At 39.4% G+C, this 24,276-nt stretch overlaps 1 protein-coding gene across 1 annotated transcript in view; it reads right to left on the reverse strand.

The window, feature by feature from the left end:
- Positions 1–22,617, reverse strand: part of grin2d (glutamate receptor, ionotropic, N-methyl D-aspartate 2D) — a 133,442-nt gene extending 110,825 nt beyond the window's left edge. Inside the window, exons 1-2 of the mRNA XM_031906599.1 lie at positions 22,179–22,617; positions 9,998–10,590 (exon numbers count right to left, since the gene is read on the reverse strand). Coding sequence (XP_031762459.1) covers positions 9,998–10,590; positions 22,179–22,601 — 1,016 coding nt within the window. The 5' untranslated portion in view covers positions 22,602–22,617. The remainder of the gene's footprint in view (positions 1–9,997; positions 10,591–22,178) is intronic.
- Between the last annotated feature and the right edge of the window lie 1,659 nt (positions 22,618–24,276).

The raw sequence follows: 24,276 nt of genomic DNA on the forward strand, positions 1-24,276 counted from the left end.
GGCTACGAAAAAGTCGCGACAATTCGCGCAAGTCGTAACGGCTACAAAAAAGTAGCGACAATTCATGAAAAAGTTGTGACAGCGACGAAAAAATCGCAAAATGTTTGTTTCCAATCCGATTTTTTCCCATTCGGGATTCGGATTCATGGAGTAGTAAATCAGCCCCAAAGAGTAATTTGTTTTCTATGATAGAAGCAGCCTTCATATCTCCATAGGAAGAAAATGTAACTAGTGATGAGTGAATGTGTCCCATTTTGCTTCGCCATAAAATTTGCGAAATGGCAAGAAGATGCAAGAAACAATGAAAAATTCGCGAAACGCATTTGTTGCGCGATTTTTTTGTCCCCCTTAGCGCCCCTTTTTAAGCGACTGCGCCTTTTTTTGATGCGTGACAAAAAAATTGCCGCTTGGCAAATTTTCTGCGCCGAATTTTCACTGAAGTTTCGCAAAACAATTCGCCAATGGCGAAATGCAGAAATTCACTATGATTCCATGCCTGGTGAAAAAATTCGCTCATCACTAAATGTAACCTACAACTGTATTCCTTTGTTCAACATAAGCGCAATGAATAGGGCTAGTGCTGAACATAACTTTTTGCCTATTGTTCTAATTCTGAAAATTGCATGGCTTTGTTATTTCGTGAGCTAAACAGGCCCAACAGGAAAACTGAAATGACACCATGTTTGCTCCTTGCAAGGTAGGTAATTAGATTACAAGTATTCATTTCCCCTCCCTTTCCTCTTTTAGGGCTCTGGTACACGGGGAGATTAGTCGCCCGCGGCAAAACTCCCTGCTCGCGGGCGACTAATCTCCCCGTGTACCAGAGCCCTTATGTGACTGTTTTGTTACCATTATGTGGTTTAGGGGGGTTATCTGAGCTCTTGCAATCTAATTATCTACCTCGCAAGGACCATGCCTTCCTGGATAAAGACTTTCCATGAATACAAAAGTTCTGTTTTCTTGATTAGCGGGCAAGGGGAGGCAAGTAGGCTTCCACCCTTACCTGTTCAGAGGCAGTGTTGGACTGGGATGTCTTAGGCACACTGGGGCTGCAACACCAGGGGCTTCCCAACCCAACTGCCAACTCCACTGCTACTGCCATCTTCTACCCCCACCCGGCATGCACCACACATCATGTACCCCCTTATTTATTCCTTTTGGGCACGATCAGGGGTGAATCCTAAAGTTCCTGCTGGGGAGATGGCCTGGGTCAGTGGGACCCACAAGGGCCAGGGCATACCTGTTTTTACCTTTTGTTTCGGCTGGCCCAGTCCGACCCAGAGGCAGGCCACAGCTGGGCCCTTTAGTCACCTCCTGCCTTAAAGGAACAGTAGCATCAAAAAATGAAAGTGTTTTAAAGTAATTAAAATATAATGTGCTGTTGCTCTGCAAAAAACTGGTGTTTTTGCTACAGAAAAGCTACTATATAAATAAGCTGCTGTGTAGCCATGGGGGCAGCCATTCAAGCTGGAAAAAAGGAGAAAAGGCACAGGTTACATAGCAGATAACTAGTAGATAATGGGGATTTATCTGTTATCTGCTAAGTAATCTGTGCCTTTTCTCCTTTGAATGGCTGCCCCTGGGGCTACACAGCAGCTAACGTATGTGTATGTATGTATTTATAACTTTATTTATAAAGCGCCACAAGGCTACGCAGCGCTGTACAATCTTACAGAATACAAAATTACACACAGGGAGGACGAGTGATATAATAAATAAATACAATAAATACATATATATATATATATATATATAAGTGCCATGTGGTATGAGACACAGTAGGAAGGAGGTCCCTGCCCCGTAGAGCTTACAATCTAACGTATATAAACTATAGTAGGGTTTCTGAGGCAAACACACCAGTTGTAGCAATGCAGGGCAACAGTACATTATATTGTAATTACTTTTATACACTTTCATTTTTTGGTGTTACTGTTCCTTTAAGAGCATAGCCAGAACCAGGGTAGAAGTCTATTTTATTATTGAGCTTGTTGAACTTCTCTTCTACGAATTGAAATTTTTCTGATTCCTGTGGCCTCAAAGCAGGTGCTTATTTTTGAATTTCTGGTAAGGAGGCAAGTTTTGGTTGGATAAAACCCAGTGTGATTGCCAAACAGAGCCTCCTGTAGGCTTACAGTCAACATAGGGGCTATCAAATAGCCAATTATAGCTCTCTTTGGCACCTCCAGGAACTTTTTTCATGCTTGTGTTGCTCTCCAAAACCTTTTCCATTTAAATGTGGCTCACGGGTATAAAAGGTTGGGGATCCGTGCCATAGCCACTGCTGCGTTTTCTCTAAAACCTTAAATAATGTAATGTAAAACCTCATGGTGCATTGACTAAAATGCTATTGCACACACTCCCACAGAGAGGGCTAACCAATCAACATGTGACTATTTATCAGACCTATACAACTGTTGTGCCAGTAGCAGGTGATAGTCAAGGGAAAACAAGTCCTGTCATTTCTGTAGAGGTAAGGGAAAGCTAAGGGAAGGTAATTATTGGAGTGTATGGGGCAGGCCAAGCCATTCTTCTTCAAATTTTTATTTTATGAAGGATAAAAAAAGGCATGCCCATTGGGATTGGCCTTTGCCAGATCTCTTTATTTTGCTAAATAAAATAGAAACAAACAAAAATCCCTCTGAAGCAATTTCGGTTTATCTTTAAACGGACAGACATGGAATAAGCATTAAATATACAGAATTTGTTCCAGTCTGATTTATCCATACAGGACCCAAGTTTATATTTAAAAAAAAAAGTGGAGAGTTTGAACCTAATTATTCTGGATGTTATCAAAAGTTTTGTTGGAATCCTCGTTAATGAACGAAATTCTCCAGCCCGGTGGTTTTTTCCTCTGTGCAACACCCGCAGAACCGGCTTGTCAGTAGCTTTTAATGAAAGTGCCATTCTTGTTTTCAGGCTTAAATCAAACATCAGGAGCTCCAGTGTTCTGGCTGAATGATGATGTTTTACAATCCTCCAGCAGTGTATCAGCGGCCAGCATGGTGCCTCTCCGTAGCTTGATAGCTATTTCATATTACATAGTGGGGGCCTGAATGCCTCTGTGTCATAGCACTACCTACAGTGACTAAAATGTAGCTGACGCTATTTACCATCCGTACTACAAGAGGCAGAAAAAGCATATAATGGGAATATCTATCTTTATAAATGTACTATTACGTTGTTTAAAGTTTTACTATAACCATTCTCTTTCATGCACTTTCTTCATGTGTAATTTCATACAGACTTATATAATGAAAATACAGGTATGGGATCCCTTATCCGGAAACCCGTTATCCAGAAAGCTCCGAATTACGGAAAGCCTGTCTCCCATAGACTCCATTTTAATCAAATAATTCAGAATTTTAAAACTAATTTCCTTTTTCTCTGTAATAATAAAACAGTACCTGTACTTGATCCCAACTTAGATATAATTACCCCTTATTGGGGGCAGAACAGCCCTATTGGGTTTATTTCATGGTTAAATGATTCCCTTTTCTCTGTAATAATAAAGCAGTACCTGTACTTGATCCCAACTAAGATATAATTACCCCTTATTGGGGGCAGAACAGCCCTATTGGGTTTATTTCATGGTTAAATGATTCCCTTTTCTCTGTAATAATAAAACAGTACCTGTACTTGATCCCAACTAAGATATAATTACCCCTTATTGGGGGCAGAACAGCCCTATTGGGTTTATTTCATAGTTAAATGATTCCCTTTTCTCTGTAATAATAAAACAGTACCTGTACTTGATCCCAACTAAGATATAATTACCCCTTATTGGGGGCAGAACAGCCCTATTGGGTTTATTTCATAGTTAAATGATTCCCTTTTCTCTGTAATAATAAAACAGTACCTGTACTTGATCCCAACTAAGATATAATTACCCCTTATTGGGGGCAGAACAGCCCTATTGGGTTTATTTCATGGTTAAATGATTCCCTTTTCTCTGTAATAATAAAACAGTACCTGTACTTGATCCCAACTAAGATATAATTACCCCTTATTGGGGGCAGAACAGCCCTATTGGGTTTATTTAATGGTTAAACTATTCCCTTTTCTCTGTAATAATAAAACAGTACCTGTACTTGATCCCAACTAAGATATAATTACCCCTTATTGGGGGCAAAACAATCCTATTGGGTTTAATGAATGTTTTATAAATTTTTTAGTAGACCTAAGGTATGGAGATCCAAATTACGGAAAGATCCCTTATGTGGAATACCCTTGGTCCCTAGCATTAATAATGGGTCCTATACCTGTGCAAGGTACTGTTTTATTTCTACATAGAAAAAAGGAAATCAGTTTTACAATTCTGAATTATTTGATTAAAATGGAGTCTATGGGAGACAGGCTTTCTGTAATTCGGAGCTTTCTGGATAACAGGTTTCCGTATAAGGGGTCCGATACCTGTATAATGAAAATACTTCTTTATTGTAGGCACACCCTTAATTCGATATGCTACACAACACAACTTTCATTTATTTTAGAAACATAATCACTTGTAATTTCTTCCCCAAATGTAGGGGAAGAATCTTCATCTTCTACTTTCATGGTATAGATTGCAATACAAAGAGCCAACTATTTTTAGCCCTTGTGGTCACACTGAATAATCAAAGGAGAAAAGAACTGGTCCCAAAGTCAAAGGATATTGGAAATGATACCATGAAAATCTAATTATATGCCATGCATGTCTGGAATATCTTGTTCAGCAAATTAGAGGGTTCAATGGAAAGTGTCGATGACTTATCTTATGTGTAAAGATTTATCATTTTGGACAAAGACTGATCTGAAGATGCAATGGAAATTTAATATCTACAATTAATTCTGCTTTTTAAGGAAAAATTAAACTTCCCACAGTACAGCTATGGGACCTGTTATCCAGAATGCTGGGGACCTGGGGTTTTCCGGATAAGGGATCTTTGTGTAATTTGGATCTCCATAACTTATGTCTGCTAAAAATCATTTAAATATTGAATAAACCCAATTAGTTGGGATCACGTACAGGTACTGTTTTATTATTACAGAGAAAAGGGAATCATTTAACCATGAAATAAACCCAATAGGGCTGTTCTGCCCCAATAAGGGGTAATTATATCTTAGTTGGGATCAAGTACAGGTACTGTTTTATTATTACAGAGAAAAGGGAATCATTTAACCATTAAATAAACCCAATAGGGCTGTTCTGCCCCCAATAAGGGGTAATTATATCTTAGTTGGGATCAAGTACAGGTACTGTTTTATTATTACAGAGAAAAGGGAATCATTTAACCATTAAATAAACCCAATAGGACTGTTCTGCCCCCAATAAGGGGTAATTACATTTTAGTTGGGATCAAGTACAGGTACTGTTTTATTATTACAGAAAAAAAGGAAATCATGTGTAAAAATTAGAATTATTTGCTTTTAATGGAGTCTATGGGCTATGCCTTTCAGGAACTCTCTGTATAATGGGTTTCCGGATAAGGGACCCCATAGCTGTACTAACCTAAAGTGACAGAACTATTTAGCAAATTGGTACTTTATTTTCATCCAGCAAAACATCAAAGTAGTCATTTCACAAGCATCCGAATGCTGCATCACTACCCGCTAGGGAAACATCATGTCTGGTTCCATCTGCTATTGAGATTCTCAAGTCAAAGCTATCTTTGCTTGGAGACTCGCAGAACAAATCTGAAGCTCAAAAACATCAAGATTCCAATTTTTTTTCCCCATAATACATTTCACTCATCTCCGGCTCTATTAGCTGGAACAGCAGGTGAGTACCACTGCCACAGAGTTCTGCAGGCCCAGGCAACAGATTTATGAAGAAACAACTCTGTATGTATAGATTTGTTCTGACATTGTCATTAATACATGTTGGTAACAGAACTTGTACTGTACCTTTACTAGTAATGATACCATGCAAAAATATGAAGAAATTTGCTTTTAAGGGAGAAGGAAAATCATTTTGGCATTTTACTGCCAATAAAATAGAATAGAACAATATATTTATTCTGCAGAAAGCTTTACCATACCTGAGTAAAGAGCCCTAGAAGCTTTCTTTGTTTGTTTAAGACAGCAGCTGTCATTTTAAGTAGCTTCCTGCTGCAGCTCTAGCCGTTAAAGATCAGATTACACATTCCTAAGGGAGTGGGGACTGAGTTTTATGAATTCTTATGGGACAGGTGAGTAGGAGAGGGAAGAGAGCTGTGCAGACTCTGACCCCAAGAATGAAGGATTTTTCTGAGAGAGGAAGTCAGATACCCAAGAACATGTTTACAAAAAAGGAGACAAGAAATCCTGTGTTTCTTTTGATGGACTCAGTGCAGCATTTCTGTGAGTGCTTATTATGGTTAAACGTGATGGACTTATGTCTTTTTTCAACCCAACGTACTATGTTACTATGTTAGTATGTTATGGCTGTATTTACATAGACCTTTCTGATAAAGCTTACTTAGTTTTTACCTTTCCTTCTCCTTTAAAGAGAAGGATATTTCCATTTAAAAAAAATATTTTGTGTAATATTTATTTTGTGGACCTGTATATTACAGGGAAAATATGTAATTGTTAGGGAATAATTACACTTCTGGAATATGTTGAGTAAAGAACTAAATGTATTCATTAATTTTTGGGAGCTAGGCATTTTAATAAATGGAAATACATTTATCCCAGGAACAAGGCTGCTTAATAGTAATAACATTTTTATTAGTGGATTTATCACAGTCCCCTCAAGTAATAATTGGATAATTATGTATTGTTTACAGACAAAAAAATAGCAATGTGACTCTTACAGTCAACCTCAGAAAGTCCTTCTGGCAAGTATTGAAGTCGACATCCCTCCCATCATTCAACCAGCTATGAATATTCTACAACGTACATTCAAAGAAAATACTGTAAACTATTCAATAATATGAATAGGTTCCTTTGTATATAACCCAGTTGTTAAGGAAAAAAATGAATTGAGTTGCTTTTTTTGCAGTCAAATTTACTTTTCATTTCATAGTGGTCATTATAAATGTTATTCTCTTTATTCTATGTTACTTGGGAGTGTTTATTATGAATTTAATCTTTCGAAGGTATAACATACAGGCAGGTAATGGAAGGAGATGAGACTAAAGAGCTCATTTACATCAATAAGTATAATGTGTGGAGCTCAAATGGGCACAGAATTACTGCACACAATGTACTTGTGCCAACTACTTTATTCTAGTGCAGTGATCCCCAACCAGTGGCTCGGGGGCAACATGTTGCTCACTGCTAGGCATGGATTAGCGGCGAATTTCCACGTTTCGCCATTGGCGGATTTTTTCGCAAAAAGGATGAAAAATTTCGCCGTGGAAAAATTCACCGCACGTCCAGAAATTGTCGCCAGCGTCAAAAATGAATAGCCGCGGGCGACGAAACAATAGCCGTGCGTGTCGCACAACATTTTCGCCGTTTCGCTAATTTTTCACCGTTTCGCTGATCTTTTGAAAGATTCGCAAATTTTTCGGCGAAGCGAAACGGAACAGATTCACTCATCACTACTCACTGCTCCTTTGATGTTGCTCCCAGTGGCCTCAAATTAGGTGCCATTTTTACATTTATGCCTTGGAGGCAAGTTTTGGAAGCCCAGAGACACAGTTTTACCCCAAACAGAGCCTCCTGCGGGCTAGCAGTCCACATGGGGCTACTGAATAGCCAATCACTTGTTTGGCATCCCCAAAGAAATGTTATCATGCTTGTGGGGCTCACTAACACTTTTTACATCTTAGTGTGACCCATGCGTGAAAAAATGTAGGGATCACTGTTCTGTCAGTTTGCACTTGTACCTATTTAAGTGCATGGGGAGCACTGACACAAGTGAGCCATGTACCTTTCATTTGTCATGACCAGGCAGTTGCTGTTGTGCTGCTTAAATTGTACCAAACGAAAAGGGTGTGTAGGTAAATGCCCATGTCCCACCGCCCATGTCATCCCTTCTCAAAGGCGCACCTTTCTTCTAAATTTCATGCAACTTATCTGGTATAAATAAATCTAAAGCAACTGGACTTGTTAAGTAATCATTGAAGACATTTCACTACTCTTCTGAGCAGCTTCTTCAGTTCAATTAACTGGTATGGGAAGTCCTCAGCAAGAGTTGCATGATACTTTGGTAATCCTTTCAAAGTCCAAAGGGCTGTGGAGTTCAAACTCCACAGCATTCACACCTCTGTGAGTTTCAGATGTCACCTCTCTGCCAAGTGCCATTGTGATTGGATTAGTGGAAGAGTATATATGCTGAGGGTTTCCCATACCAGTCAGTTGAACTGAAGAAGCTGCTCGGATGAGTAGTGAAACGTCTTCAATGATTACTTAACAAGTCCAGTTGCTTTAGATTTATTTATACTAGATATACCATGACCTGGATGAATGAAAATCTTCATAGTCATTTCATGCAACTTATTAACCAGTACTGATATCTGTGCCAAATTGTGTGCCTGACTATGATTATGGAGTAATTGTAACAAGGAGTGTTGCATCAGGGGTATCGATTTTAAACTACTTGTGGTATATGAGCTTTTAAATATTCAGAGAACAATGTCCTATCAATTCTGAAACCACAAGGCGAGTCAGTTCCTTTGTAGAAGCTATGGAAGCAAGAGAAAAATAATAATGTATTGCCATCTAAATAATTAAATATACAAAAAAGGAGGATAAAAGGTACAAGGTTTATGTCCATTTAATTTTATTTCAGCCTTAACATTGCAGGGATGTAGTCTTAAACAATGGAAATGTTAAGCTTTTCAAAGAAAGGACTATTAACCTTAGCATGATCCTTGTAAGACTATGCTATCGTACTGTCCCCAGAATTACAGGATCAACTCCCAAGCCATGTCTGAAATACTGTGATCCTACTGAGAAGCATTAAGCTAAGTCAACAGGAGAGTCCTTGCTACAAATACAATAGGAAACCAGAGGAGAGATACTCATCTTAAAAAAGTATCTGGCAAATGGCCCAACTACCATTTCATTTAACATCTTGAACTATGTTTTCATTATGGTTTTCATCTCCATTCTAAGGTACATATAACAAAAGTGCAGTATTAGAGTATACTGACATGGGCTATACTAAATGAGATAGATATAATGTAATGGAAATCAAATATGTTTCCATATTTCAGCCATAATAACAACTCTTTTTCAGGAGGGTTAGTCTGTTTTACACAATAAATAATGTAACTGTCCAGCAATAAAATCTGCCAGTACATGTAAAAAGAGACAGTATTTTTTAGTGATTGGCCATTGGTTACAGGCTTTTCAGGTAGCTTAATTATTAGATATTATATCACAAATCTGCCTTAAAAATAGGTACTTCTACCTTATAGAGCTTCTGAATATCATAAATGGAACAAATAAGATGCTCGAGGAATAATTTATTACACAAATATCATTCAAAATGGTCTCCATGGAATTTTTGTAATTATTCAGATGGATCACTACCTGAACTATCTCGTCAGATTTCACCTGCGTAATTTACCTTATTACGCTATTGTAAAGTATTTTGTTTCAGTATTTTTTTTATTACTATTGCTTACCTATCTAAAGGGTAACTAAGCCATGCTACTTCTACACCATGTTTGTTTTTACCTGTTCTCCCTTCTTATTTAAATCTGTTGTTTACTTTTATTTATTATTCTGTTCTATTCTTCTCCATTCTCTATTCCAATCTTCTATAGTACGTTTTCTTTTCTTCCTTTTCGTTCTATTCCCTCATTCCCATTCGGACTTACTGATTTCCTTTTCTAATAGAATAAGTGTAGGGGTGTTTCATAATGTCATGACAATCTGAAACCTCTGAAACCTCAAGTTCAATAAAAACTATAAGTTAAAATAAAATAGGTATTTCTTAGACATACATACACCCATATCATGACCTTTATAAAGTTAAGTATTTGCTTACTTAGAAGAATACCTTCTCAGAACAAAATATTTAATATTGGAATTAATACTGATGTTGATATCTAGTCATGCCCAAAAAAATATAGAAATTTACCTGTGTAGATTCTCATTCATGTGAGTGAGGTTTGGGGCCCTGCAATCATTGTTGAATTCAGGTATAAATCCAAAATCCTTGTACAAAGCCTCTGCACCTTTAGCAATTATTGCCACTCCATTCTGTACTCTGCGGTGAAGGTCATCTTTCCATCCAGCAGATAGCACTGTAAAAAGTCCAACAGGAAGGTGCTCGGGCATATAATCTGTGCCACCTAAATTGGTTCCCACCATGAACCATATGTAGCCTGGTCCAGTTAACCCAGCCTCACGCGCAGCCTTAAAGACTCCATCAGCTTCTTCCCGAGAACAATAAAGAAGTCTCACTTGAGCTGTAATCTCTCTTAGTTGTCTTTTTAATTTGGAACCACTGGGGTCATCAGTCAAATTAAGGGTCAAGACACCTCGGTTTTCCCAACCAATGAAGCTGCTGTCCGTCAGCAACTCTATGTAATCCACAAAGTCCTCATAACCAGGAAACAAAGTGGTGATTACTGCAAAAGATGTCCAGTCATATTCCTCCAAGACTTCAAAGATGACTTGTAGTTGCTGCTCAGTAGACGCACCCAACTGCAAAAAGGTAGAACCTTTTTCCTGTAATTTAATAAAGCAAAATCATTGATAAGAACAGGAAGTTTATAAAAGCATTACTTTCAAAGTAGACTAAAACAGGAAAAACACCAAATGGGAAAAGAGCAAGGCCATAAAAAAACAGAAAAAGGATACATAAATGTAAATATATGACCAGTAAAAAGAGATATGCATACAATGCATGCTGCATTGAGCACAGAAAATGAAATACAATGCAGTAATATGTAGAGGTGAAGAAGAAGAAATTGTGCAGTGAATAAAGATGACAGTAGAAGAAGATTGTAATTGTATGACAAGTTATGCTTGGAATTACATGGGTTGGAGATGCTGAGGGATTACACAATAATTGTTTTTCAGAACACTTCACATATCATATGTTTCTTGTCATTGTTGTCAATATTATATCATAAGGAACTTATATTTTCTTTATTTATAGATTATGTACCTTTGCTTTGTATAAAACCCCTTCTATTAAGATGTTTGACTTCTGTAGTGTAATTCTGTGTTGTCACACAGTAGGTAGTTGGTTGTAGTAGGTTGAATAACAATGAAGCACATGTTCATGGGACACATAATAATAACATTTTGTATAATAGGTCTATGAATATATTGGCTATAAAAATACATTGGAGGGCCACATACTGTTCAGTTTGACAGCCTCTGTATAAGTGAACTAGCACTCGCCAACTGTACAAGCTGACCCCCTCTGCAAGTCACACAAATTTTAAGGGGATTCTGTCATGATCTTTATGGTGATAGTTTTTATTATTAAATTTCACTGTGTACATTGCAAATAATTCACTCTACCATTTAAAATGTTATTCTTGAACCAATATTTTTTTTTAGCTGTAATACTTGTGAGTAGGAAGCCATCTGAGGTCATTGTGCCTAAGCTTTCAAAAATAGCCAGCACTGCACAATAAAACTGCTTTCAGATAAGCTTTTGTTTCTCCTACTCAATGTAACTGGAGAAGTCATGGCAGGACTTTGGTGTTTTACCATTGAATGCTATTCTTATATCTACCACTAGGTGGGGCATGGGAAAATTTCTATCAATACAGATGTCTGATAGCTGTCATCTTGTTACCTTCCCATTATTCTGCTGATCAGCTTTTGGGGGGAAAAAAGAAGGGAGTGACATGGCTGAGGGAACTGGGAAACTAAGAATATGCCTAGCCTCATGTCAAATATTACTAATACATATGAAAAAAAAATCTGTTGGATCTTTTGAAAAACGGATTTTAATGAAGGATTCTGCTGCAGGAGCGCTATTAACCAGGTTAATGCCCAATAGGGATGTAGCGAACCTAAAAAAAAAAGTTCACGAACACGTTCGCGAACTTACGCCAGAAAGCGCGAATATTTGCGAACTTTGCGAACCCCATAGACTTCAATGGGAAGGCGAACTTTAAAACCTAGAAAAGCCATTTCTGGCCAGAAAACTGATTTTAAATTTGTTTAAAGGGTGCCACGACCTGGACAGGGGCATGCAGGAGGGGGATCAAGGGCAAAAATTTCTCTAAAAAATACTTTGTTGAAAAAGCGTTGTGTAAAAATGGGTAGACCTAGCGGAAATACGCGGCGTTTTTTGCTATTTCGCGCTATTGGCACCATGGAAATGGAATTTGCTTACACCAGTACTAGGCTGAAAAACGCCATGTGTGGTTGTGCGGCGTTTTTTAGGCTGAGAAAAAACACAGCGAAAAAAAACGTGGTGAACCCAAATTGCGAACATACGCGGAAAGTTGCGAATTAGTTCGCCGGTGAACAGTTCGCTACATCTCTAATGCCCAAAGTAATAAGTACTAATCTTACAAGATTCCTTGTGCTTCAGTTATCATTCTATATTACATTTAGCTCTTTTACCCAGTTCCAAACTTACAAGTAGCAATATTAACAACCCACAAATGCTATAAAGGAATATAAATAATTACTACCTTTTTACGGAATACCTATCATCCATGAAAGGGCAATGTAGAACAGTATGGTATACTAGACAAGCTTCTTCTAAACTTGATAGAATGTAGATCTAAAGGTTTTAGATGTTCTTCTTTGTTTAGCACAATAATATTCATCAATATTAATATTATAATATGGGAGATAGCTCTTAGTACTAGTTGATCCAGGGACTGGTCCGATTGCCATCTTGGCGTCAGGAAGGAATTTTTTCCCCTCTGCGGCAAATTAGAGAGGCTTCAGATGGGGTTTTTGCCTTCCTCTGGATCAACTAGCAGTTAGGCAGGTTATATATAGGCATTATGGTTGAACGTGATGGACGTATGTCTTTTTTCAACCCAACTTACTATGTCACTATGTATTTAGCAAAAATATTGCATCAACAGTAGGGATGTAGCGAACCTCAAAAAAAAAAAAGTTCGCGCAAGCTATTCCTATGTATACGCAAAGGCAGCTGGCAGATCTAGCGGAAATACGCGGCGTTTTTTGCTATTTCGCACTATTAGCACCATGGAAATGGGATTTGCTGAAAAAACGCCATGTGTGGCTTGTGCGGCGTTTTTAGGCCGAGAAAAAACGCAGCGGAAAAACGCCACCCGAACCCAAATTGCGAACACCCGATGTTCGCGCGAATTAGTTCGCCGGCGAACAGTTCGCTACATCTCTAATCAACAGTGAGGATATTTATTGTCTTCTTCCAATCTCCCCAGGTCTCCATCACTCTCCTTGTCAATCTCTTCCTCTCTCTGTCTTTGTAGTAAGTATTAAAGACCCTAAATTGCTATCCCCAGTGGTTTCATTGAATGCTAATAAGTGCTTTAGTCTTTCAGATCATTCACTCTGGCAGGGCTTTGTAAGAGAAAGTGAGCACTTATAATGGTTGTGTGTGTATATATAAACTGCCAGAAGAAACCATTTGCCCCAAGACCATTTATGAAATATTAATGAAGGGGAATTGTCTCCTCAGCAGAACAAGGGAAAATGATATCAGATGAGGGAAGGAGATATGCAAAGCAAGGAAGTCTCAAAGAAGATGAAATAAGCACAGTCATGAAAATTGCAGCTACAGAAATGAAAAAGTGAAGACTGATTGAAACGGTGGAACCGAGAAGTAATTTCACACCAGGAAAAAAAAAATTAACCAGATGAAAAAAATATCGCCCAAGAACAAAGTCATATTAAATCAGAATGCAGTGATGAAAAGGAAAACATGGTTGGAATCAAACCAAATAGATGGTATGCTCACATAAAGGAGGTTGTCTCGTGATATTGGTTAAACAGATGCAGAAGTAATAACAGAGATAGACATGGGCACGATGTATGCAGAAATACATGGTTATTTATCCTAACCAGTACCGGGCTGCAGAATGGTGTGAAAGGAATTGAATTATCATGAAGTGCTGGATGTCTACTGTCAGAGAGCTTTGATAACATTTATTGCAGATTAAACTATCTCGCCATACAGCCAAGGAAAATGAGATGTAGAAAGGCAATCATCATAAAGAATTTAATATGACAATTACTGAGTCTCATAAGACACCTTTCACCTTTGGGGCCAAGGACAGAACATTTCAAGGAGACATTTGCTGCTACAGTTGTCAAGTGTTATTCAAAAACCAATCAGAAAAAACATGAGGAACATTTATAGGCAATATCACCCAAGGCGAATTCAACATCGGGCTCTTACAAGAAGAAAAGTCTCCCAAAGTGCAAGCAATTTCCAACTACGACTGACAATGTGTCAGCCCTTACATGAGGCCATACGGCTCACTGGAACTTTTCATGGCCTTCGCAAGTTCAAGGTTCTGTTGTATAATAAAACTTATATTCTCAGTTCCCACGTTGGGTTCATCATTATTCACTGTGATTATTTACATTCTAAGTTTCTCAAAACTATTCGCCAATGTCGAAATGCGGAAATTCGCTGCAAATCCATGCTTGGCAAAACAAATTTGCTCATCACTACTAGTGTTTAAGTGCAAAAAAAAAACTTACATGGCAGTTAAAACTCAAATTTGAACCTTGATAAATGTGACCCTTTGTGTTGGCTACACAGTAGGTCTGTGACTACTTGTAACTTCCTGTCTGATTTTACTTCCTGTAGAAATGTGAGGTTTATAGGTACCGTATTTTTCGCCGTATAAGACGCACTTTTTCTTACCCAAAACTGGGGGGAAAAAGTTGGTGCGTCTTATACGACGAACTGCGTCTTCCACTATGTTCCGCGGCTCTCTGCTACATCCTCGCTTTTACCTCATAAAAGCACAGAAGCAGCTGGGAGCCGCGGCACAGAGAGGAAGACATCACGGGAGCCGGAGGCTGCTGGGGGGGAGATTGGGGGGAAATGCAAGGTGCTTGGAGGCCCTGGGGGACGCTGAAGGATACTTGGGGGGGGGCCCTGGGAGAAGCTGAAGGATACTTGGGGGGGCCCTGGGGGAAACTGAAGGATACTTGTGGGGGCCTGGGGGAAGCTGAAGGATACTTGGGGGGGGCCTGGGGGAAGCTGAAGGATAATTGGGAGGGCCCTGGGGGAAGCTGAAAGATGCTTGGGGGGGGGCCTGGGGGAAGCCTCATTATGTGTGTGCCCAGAGACAATTAACTTTATACAGTTGATATAAAATATGTTACTACAGTATTTGGTTCAGAATCTTTTTTTTCTAGATTTTCCTCCTTTAAAATTGGGTGCGTCTTATATTCCGAGCGTCTTATAGGGCGAAAATACGGTATTTCCTGCTGAAGCAAAGTAACTATAGTTACTATCATTCAGTGGAATAGTTCTTCATTTTCCCCAACATCCTGGACCACTTTGCACTAATGACACCCTGCTGTTAACATTGCTCAAATAGGGAGAATGTATGGGAATCCAGGGGCCCACCAGAAAACCTTAGACCATAGGCCCACTCTCCAAACTATTTTTCCTCCTTTCCTCACCCAACCTCTTTATTCTCCAAGTCTCTTTAATTTACATGCTAGCATCTATCCTTCCATCTATTTCTCCTCTTTCTTCCCATTCACAAATAGGGAATGACCATGAAGCAGGCCAAATGTTGAGGAGCAGGAGAGCCCACTGACACCTGGGCCCACCGGGAGTTTTCCCGGTACCCTGGTGGGCCAGTCCGACACTGTATGGGAGCTATTGAAGGAGTAGTCTATGCAGATTAAGATCAGTAAGCATTGGCTTTCCATAGACAAACATGAACCCAAAGCAGTAGAGGTGGACTTGTACCTAGTGCTAGCTGTAAGTGCTGAGCAGATTGGATACTAATAGTGTTACAAGACATTCTTTTCCTTATTTCTTTATAAACCGTTGTGTGGATAATCTGTACACATGGAGAAAATTATACATGTTCCACTCTGGTAACATTTTTAAATGCTAGCTCGCATCTTTGAAAATTGAAAATGTTAAAACAAGTCTAGTAGAGTGAGTATAATCCTAGACACAAGAGAACAGAAAGCCGTATGATCTTGCCGAGATACATGACCTTCTTTATTAGCTTCAATGGGTCTTCAGCTGCTGAGCACCACAGGAGGTACAATGAGCTGGGAAGAGCTATAGACTCCTACGAACAGCCATAAAAGACAAGAAATACTAACGACAAAAAAGCGAAACTGAGCAGAAACTGGCGATTGAAGAATGAAAACTAAAAAGTTGTAACTCGTCCTTCTTTCGGTGCATTAAGTAACTGTAGCCAGTCTGGGACTGCGGAAGCTACAAATCCAGGAAGTAATAAATCCATTTATAACTTTATATTAGTGCTACTAATATATGCAACACTTTTAAAATACAGAACATAAGTGTTGCTGACTAGTGATGAGCGAATCTGTCCTGTATCGCTTTGCCCAAAAATTCTCGAAACTACAGAAAAATTTGTGAAACAGCGGAAAACACTGGTGTCTTTTTTTTTACGCAGTTGCATCAAAATAGTCATGGCTGTGTCAAAAAAAACACCCGCATTTGGCTAATTTTCCGCAGTTTTGTGAATTTGTTCTGTCGTTTTTATGTAGTTTCAACATTTTTTGATGCACAACAAATTTTTTCACAAAACTATTCGCTAATAGTGAAATGTGGAAATTTGCTGCGAATCCATTCCTGGTGAAAAAATTTGCTCATCACTCTTGTTTATCTATGTGCTGACCATAAACAGGGCTGGATTGGGCCAGCAGAACAGTGGGAGAAAACGAGGTGGGCCCCTATCCTCATGGGCCCCACCAAGTTCGACCCAGAGCAAGTTCAACCTAGAGCACCTCCACACCAGGACCACACCCATAGGGGTACTATTTATAGCAGTATTTTTTATGACCAGGGTCAGACTTGGGGTTCCAGGGCTTGTGTTTTGTAAAACTTGTAAAACTTGTGTTTTTAGGAGGAGGAGGACGTCCAAGGTACAGGCAGGTGGATAGGTGCATGTAGTGGGCAGGCAGGGGGCAGATAATAATATAAATATATAAATATATACCTTGAGAAAAGGTCCCAATTGGGACCAAAATGTTACATTGCCTCTTAATGCAGCAATAAACACACATTAGTAGCATAGTAAGTTGGGTTGAAAAAAGACATATGCCCATCACGTGCAACCATAATGCCTATATATAACCTGCCTAACTGCTAGTTGATCCAGAGGAAGGCAAAAAAAACCCATCTGAAGCCTCTCTAATTTGCCGCAGGGGGGAAAAAATTCCTTCCTGACTCCAAGATGGCAATCGGACCAGTCCCTGGGGCAACTTGTACTAAGAGCTATCTCTTTTTTTTCAGAAATAATTTTGGTGATGTTGATCCTCTCTACAGTCAGGGTTGGAATAGGGGGTGCAGGGTTTACCAGGGCTGCCACTGCAGGGGCCCCACACCCCCTTCAAAGGGAGCTCTACCGTGGTCCCCACAAACCCCCCCCAGCACCCACTGCCCACCTACCCACCCGACCTCCTCCACCGTGCACACATCGGGAGAGAGTAACCTCTGGGCCCTGGAGCGGGATCAGTTCTGGCCCAGTCTGACCCTTTCTACAGTATTTGCATCATTCACCTGTGGCAAGCACAGAAGCGTTGTGCTCCAGCTGAAAACAATCCATCTCTGACATTGATATATATAATTTAAAAAATGCTCTGGTGATCTTAAGGAACCCACAACTCATATTTAGAACCCATAAATAGTAGTACATTTCACCTTGGAGAGGTCTACCATCATTTATTAACATGCTTGCATACGGAGACTGGTGTGGTTTACATTAAAATAACAACAAATACAATTATCCTAGGATGGGGATAATAGGAGGGGATGTTTTTCCATATAAAAACAATAAACTTGTAATTCATTTAAAGGTAAAATGAGTATCATTTTATTTCTAGGATTGTTATTTATTTATTTGCAGAATTTGATCAAGTATTCCTTCTTAATTATTGGACTTGGATTACATTGTATTGTGTCGACTGATCATAAAATATTTACACTTCCATTTTCGATAACACGATGGTTATATGGTTACTGATTAAATAATTTAACAATGAAAAGCTTATAAACAAAAAAAAAAGTATTCATATGATCATTGGTTACAGTTTTTCTATTAAAGAGAACTTAGGCCAACACCACCGGCAAACCTATTCCTTGAGAAAAGGACAAGCTAATTAGTTGAGTTTACAATAATTTGCAAGCAATTGTGCCACAAATGAAACAATGTTTTCTCATTCAGCAGAGATAATATCCCACTGCCTTTTCTACAAAGCCATTCACGCCAGTAATGCATTTTAGAAAACAAAAATCAATAGAAGCCTCCGCGAGGCCCATATCTCTCCCTTTCCAACGATAACCAGGGGATCCCTGAACAAAATGAGTGGTCAAAGAGGAAAGTAGATGTTGCATTGATTCAATTAAGCCTCGTTTTTCCATGTGTTCTCTTTGTTCATTGTGGACTTGGATAGTAATCAACGCTCCGCACAGCGCTGGTTTTGTGAGGCTTTATATTCTAAATAATAATTAACCTTTATTTTTCTGGCATAAAGGTGGCTTCTTTTCTGGGCTAGTCATAATTAAAAAACAAAAACTATAAAGCTATAAAACGTGATAATCTCATTGAAGTGCACAATTATGTCTGATCCCACTCACAGGTCTTGGCTGGGTTGCCTGCCCTATTATGTACATTCAGTTTCTTGAGAGTCAATAGGATTTGATTTACATTGACCACACTAATTTTTTTAAATGCATTTTTCTAGTTAAAGTCCCTATTACTTTATGCTGAAATCACATTATTATGTTTGCTGTTGCATCCAAAGTCAGTAGGTTCAGATGATTATAGTCTATAGTGTAAATAAGGGCTAAACAATTGTGGGGTTGAGGCAATATTGTCAATGAGTTTTAGTGAAATGGAATCATTACAACCTACGACAAAAACATTGTTGGTGTAGGAGGGTAAAGGTTTTCCAAACCATTAGTTATTTACCCCCCTGGGTTTAACTTAGCCAGCTAGACTGGGTCCTGATAAGTTGGGAGGAGGATTAGTTCCCTTAGGACAAAGCTGTTAGGCTTCCCAAGATAATACAAAGGGGAGCCCAAGATTGTTCTGCCTTTTGGTTCCCCCATTTGCTGGAGGTGTGGTTGAGGTGTGCTCCAGAAGGCCTGGGCAGGGGTAGGCCTCAGCACTGGAGAAGTTAGTGCCGGGACAGATTCTGTAATAGTCACTCTAGGAGTGAAAGAGGTTCAGGAGAAGTTAGTGAGCAGCCCAGTGCTCCAATGAAGAAATTAGTGATGGTTAGTTCCCTGCGGTGGCAATGCTGCCATTATAAACAGCGATATGCCAATAAATGTGCGCTACACAAACTTGACCCTCACCGACTTCCCTCTGTCTTTCTTAGATTCTCCTTAAAATGCTTTAGAGAGAGGCTGCATGCAGTCATTTTTCTTGTAGCAGTGGAAGGACTGAGGGATGCTATATGCCCAAAGTCAGACTGGGGTGTCATAGGCAGTGTGAATTTTGTGGTCGCATCGTCATAGCGCCCCTGTTTATTGGTTTAAAATGAAACGGTGAGCACAACTTTCCCTTTTTTACTATAATTTATATAGGAGAAGATGTCTGCTCCATATTGTAGCTCCCACCTTTCCCAGCTACAGTCAGGTGATCCCAGTGGAGCCAATAAAAGGGCAGCCATTTGCAAATAAGTTGCAGGTACAACTCAGTCCCTTTGTTAAATGTATAATGAAGCAGTAGCGAATCAGATGAAAGTGAGTGTAGGACTGGCCAGACCGGGGATGACTGTGACGTAGTTGGCCAGCTTGAATATATTGCAATATATGGGCAAACGGGGAGGGCATTGCTTGGTAGCTTAATGCACAGATTGTCTTAATTCCCTATATATGTTGATAATGGGTGAGTACAGAGGGGCTCTTGTTTTTGTCTATATGAATTTTGTGGTCAAAGCCTCATTGCACCTCTGCCTAATGGTTTAAAATTTAGTGGTAATTGCAACTTTCCCTTTTTGGGGGGTGCCATAGACCCATCAGAAAAGCTTTGACCAGAGACCCACTCTCCAAATTATTTACCTATACAATAGATATTATTATCTATCCCTGAAATGGGGAATAGCCATGGTATAGACATACTGTACACTGTAGGCAAATAGCCCACCAGGGGTGCTCCCTGAATTCTGTTGGGCCAGTCCGACACTGACTATGACTAGCTGGTTCTGGCTATGGGTTATTTTCTGCCTAACTGCACATTATTTACATTTTAAGCAAGAAGAGATTCACCCCACCCCATCTTCTTCACATTTTCTTTTTTACAACATTGAGAATAGTTAGAATAAGAATAACAAAAAATGTACCTTTCCTATAAATCTACCCGTGTAAATTACTGACAGAATCAGAAAGGTCACTAATAGAAAATCCGGCAAGTTAGTTCTCAGCAGAAGAAATGAAATACTCAGTGTAGACCCAGTACATTTGAATAAAACTTGTTAGCTGTATTGCTTATGCAATTATAGGGACGAGTTTGTGATTTTTTTTTATTTTAGAACTGTGCCAAGTTCTGTAATACCTTTGTCTGAAATGGATATAGATGGCGTCCCAATAAAGGGCAAATGAGCAAAGAACAAGTGGCATGTAGATTGATAGCAACTGTTCTTAATGTGTTCATACGGAGTCTGCAGGTCGGGCAGTAGGATACCGGGCAAATGGGCTGTCCATGTAGATGCCCAAATAGCAATAATTCAAGGACTTCAGAGCACAAGTAAAAAAGCTGTGGTGCCTCTCACATCTGCATGGTCATCATCCAACTGCCAACATGGGGCATCATCCTATAAGATTTTCAGTTTGCACAGGCTGACTGTCATCTGATTAGCTAATGATTTATCAAAACGGCCTCCCTTGGAGCCATTCAGACAGTAAGATAGAAGTCAGGCAAACTGTCCAAGCAAATCCCTACAAGCATACTAATCCTCGTAAACAAGCTGGCCATACACGCGATGTCGCCAAGCGAGCGGATCTTCACCCGATATCCCCACCTACGGGTGGCAATATCGAGGAGGCATGTAGGCAAATTCGATTGTTTGGCCCTGGGGCCAAACGATCGAATTCTGCACGCGGCAATGGGGCAGTCGGTTCGGGGACCGCATCAATGAGCCGATGCAGTCCCTGATCCGACTGGATTTTCTAACCTGGCCGATCGATATCTGGCCAATTTCAGGGCAGATATCGGTCGGTCAGGCCCCTCGGTTCTGCCCCTACACGGGCCGATAAGCTGCTGAATCAGCAGCTATAATCGGCCCATGTATGGGGACCTTTTCACTTAAGAGGTGATTTATCAACTGTCGAGTTCGATTTTTTTTCTCGATTTGAGGTTTTTTGCACTTAAAAAGCTCACATTTGAGTTGTGGTTCAAAGACTCGAATGTCTGGTATTAATTAAGTGCAAAAAACCCGAGAACTCGAACATGAAAATGTGCCATGTAAAAGCTTGCCAGTTTCTATAGAAGTCAATGGGAGTTCTCATAGGCAAATTCAAGCCATATTCTCAATTATTTTTTTAGTTTTTTGTTTTTTTAGAGCTCGTACACTATTTTTTGAGTTCATTTTTATTCAAATGCGTTTTCATTATTAATAAATAAGTGACCATTTGATTTGCAAATGTATTCAATTTAGAAAAAACAAACTTGAATTCACAAACTCGAAAACTGATAAATAAGACCTCTATTCCCATAACCTCTTAAGGGTGAAGACACACGGAGCTACTAGTAGCAGTTACTTGTCACGGCTATAAGAATAGACAATGCTGATCATTTACTGATAACTGTCTCTACGTGTGTTTTAGCAGAGGAAATTCTCAGTATTGTCTATGGCAAGGTATTTTCTGGAGTTTAGTAGCCATGAAAAAGTAAGTGCTACTAGTAGCCCAGTGTGTCCTAAGGCTGAAGACACACAGAGCTACTAGTAGCAGCTACTTGTCACGGCTACAGAAATAGACAATACTGATCATTTACTGATAATTATCTCTACGTGTGTTTTAGCAGAGGCAATTCTCAGTATTGTCTATGGCAGGGGATTTTCTGGAGTTTAGTAGCTGTGACAAGTAGCTGCTACTAAGTAACTCTGTGTGTCTTCACCCTAATAGTCAACAGTGTTAAAGAGATATTGGCATACTTTTCCAAACTTACCTTGGGTGTTAGTACAATTGCAGATCCCCCGTTTATGCCAATGATGGGCATAGATGTTTGTGCAGAGATGAAATCAAGTATCTGGGCAACAGATTCAGTTCGAGTATCATCTTCAAAGACGACCCCGTGGATGCGGAGGCTGGAGAGGACATCACAGATTTGCAGGATAAGGCTGCGAGGGTTTGTGTCATTTAAAATCACTGATATTGGATTCACTTCCATGGAGAAGTTCCGGAAGGTCGTAGGTGCAAAGCGGGCACTCTCGGGTGGGTAAGACGTTCCGCTAAAAATGATGGCTACGTTGAGGGATCTTGGGCTCTCCTCCCGAAACTCCAGGAACGGACTGGCACAAGCCAGGGCCATGAAAAATAGCATCCTAGCGGCCGGCACAAAGGCAATATGCGCAGCAAGTAGCAAACACATCTCGAAGGAATTCTACTTCCACTCTATAAAGAAAAATAGAACATGTCAGATGGAAAGAATTTTTAAAAAATGAGCTGCTATATATCATTTAATCTTTCAAATTTGAAAGAAATATAACAAGTAATTACACATTCCTGAAAAGAAATAGAGGTTTTCCCTTTTCTCCAATAAAGGGCAACAAAACAATAAATGCTACATTCTGATTGGTTACTCTGGGATACTGAATTCAATTTTGTCATTTAATTCAGATGGGGAATCTCAGCAATTAATGGACCCCCGTGATAAGGCAGGGAGGATACAATATCTGTCTCCTAAACTAATTGTCAAGTACGTCATAGGAAAAAGTAGCAGCAACACCTGTACTTTATTATTCTCCCTTATAAAAAAATAACTAGTCAACATAAGCCGCTGCCTATGATCCAGAAGGGGCAGACAAAGATACTGCAGGGGGTGCATTTTAGCCTAAAAGAGGGAAAAATGCATTATTTTCTTTCAGGGATATCTGAAACCCTTACACTACTGGTCAGGGAAGGAAACATAAAGGCTCTGGTGGCACTTACAATGGGCCCTCTGTTTTGATCACAGGGGTGGGGGGCTCAACCAGTTAGTTTTCTGTAATCTGTTCTGGTTATATTGCCTGTTGGTGCATAGTGTACTGACCAGGTATAACTCATAAAAAGCATAAAAGGCACATAAAAGACAAGGAACTATACCATATGAACCTGACTTAAAGGGGAACTCTGTCTTTCAAATCATAATTTGTTTGCCCCACACAACACAGAAACCCCTAATATATCTATCACTGTAATCTGTTCCTTCAAACAGTATGAATAAATACCATTTTATATGCTGAAATCCAGCTGTAATACAGTTCTTTTTCTGCATCATTTGAAATCCTGGCAGGGGAGGAGGGAGTAAAACACTGATGTTACAAATTGTAATAACTTCTCCACAGCTTACAGACAGCATGCAGGAACTACATAACCCACAATGCATTGCACTGTGATGTTCCTTTCCTTATTGACATCACGTGTGCAGGGAATTGTGGGATTGGGAGGATACAGGCTGAAGGCAGGCAGAGGACAGGCGACTACTGTTACATTTTATTTGAGTCACAAAGTAGTCAGCCAGATCAGCAGGGGAACAGGGGGCGGGGCTTAGGGAACTGTTCCAAACCATATTATTACATTAAACATCATGAAAAGGCTGCATATTTGTTTAACTGATGTATATTGCAAAGTTGCTTGAAATTATATTTACTTTTGAAAAAGTTCAAGTTGTTTGGGCCGAGTTCCCTGTTCATTTAAACAGCAGATAAGTGAGAGTGAGTGAAACACATGCAAAAGTATAGTGTCCACTAGTGTTAAAGACAAACTTCTTCACATATGAAATATCATTCTAGATATATATTATAAATATATCAGTTTTTACCCTTCAAATACCTCAGACATTTGCACCTCTATAGATAACAAGATGATAGCAATATGATGAGGCCACGTGTGTATCTTTTATGCATAGCCACATAACACTAAGCAACTGTCACTTATACACAGCTACATAACACTAAGCAACTGTCACTTATACACAGCCACATAAAACACTAAGTCACTGTCACTTATACACAGCCACATAACACTAAGCAACTGTCACTTACACACAGCCACATACTGTAACA

The sequence above is a fragment of the Xenopus tropicalis genome, chromosome 7 (genome assembly GCF_000004195.4).
Source record: "Xenopus tropicalis strain Nigerian chromosome 7, UCB_Xtro_10.0, whole genome shotgun sequence".
NCBI classification, from domain to species: Eukaryota; Metazoa; Chordata; class Amphibia; order Anura; family Pipidae; genus Xenopus; species Xenopus tropicalis.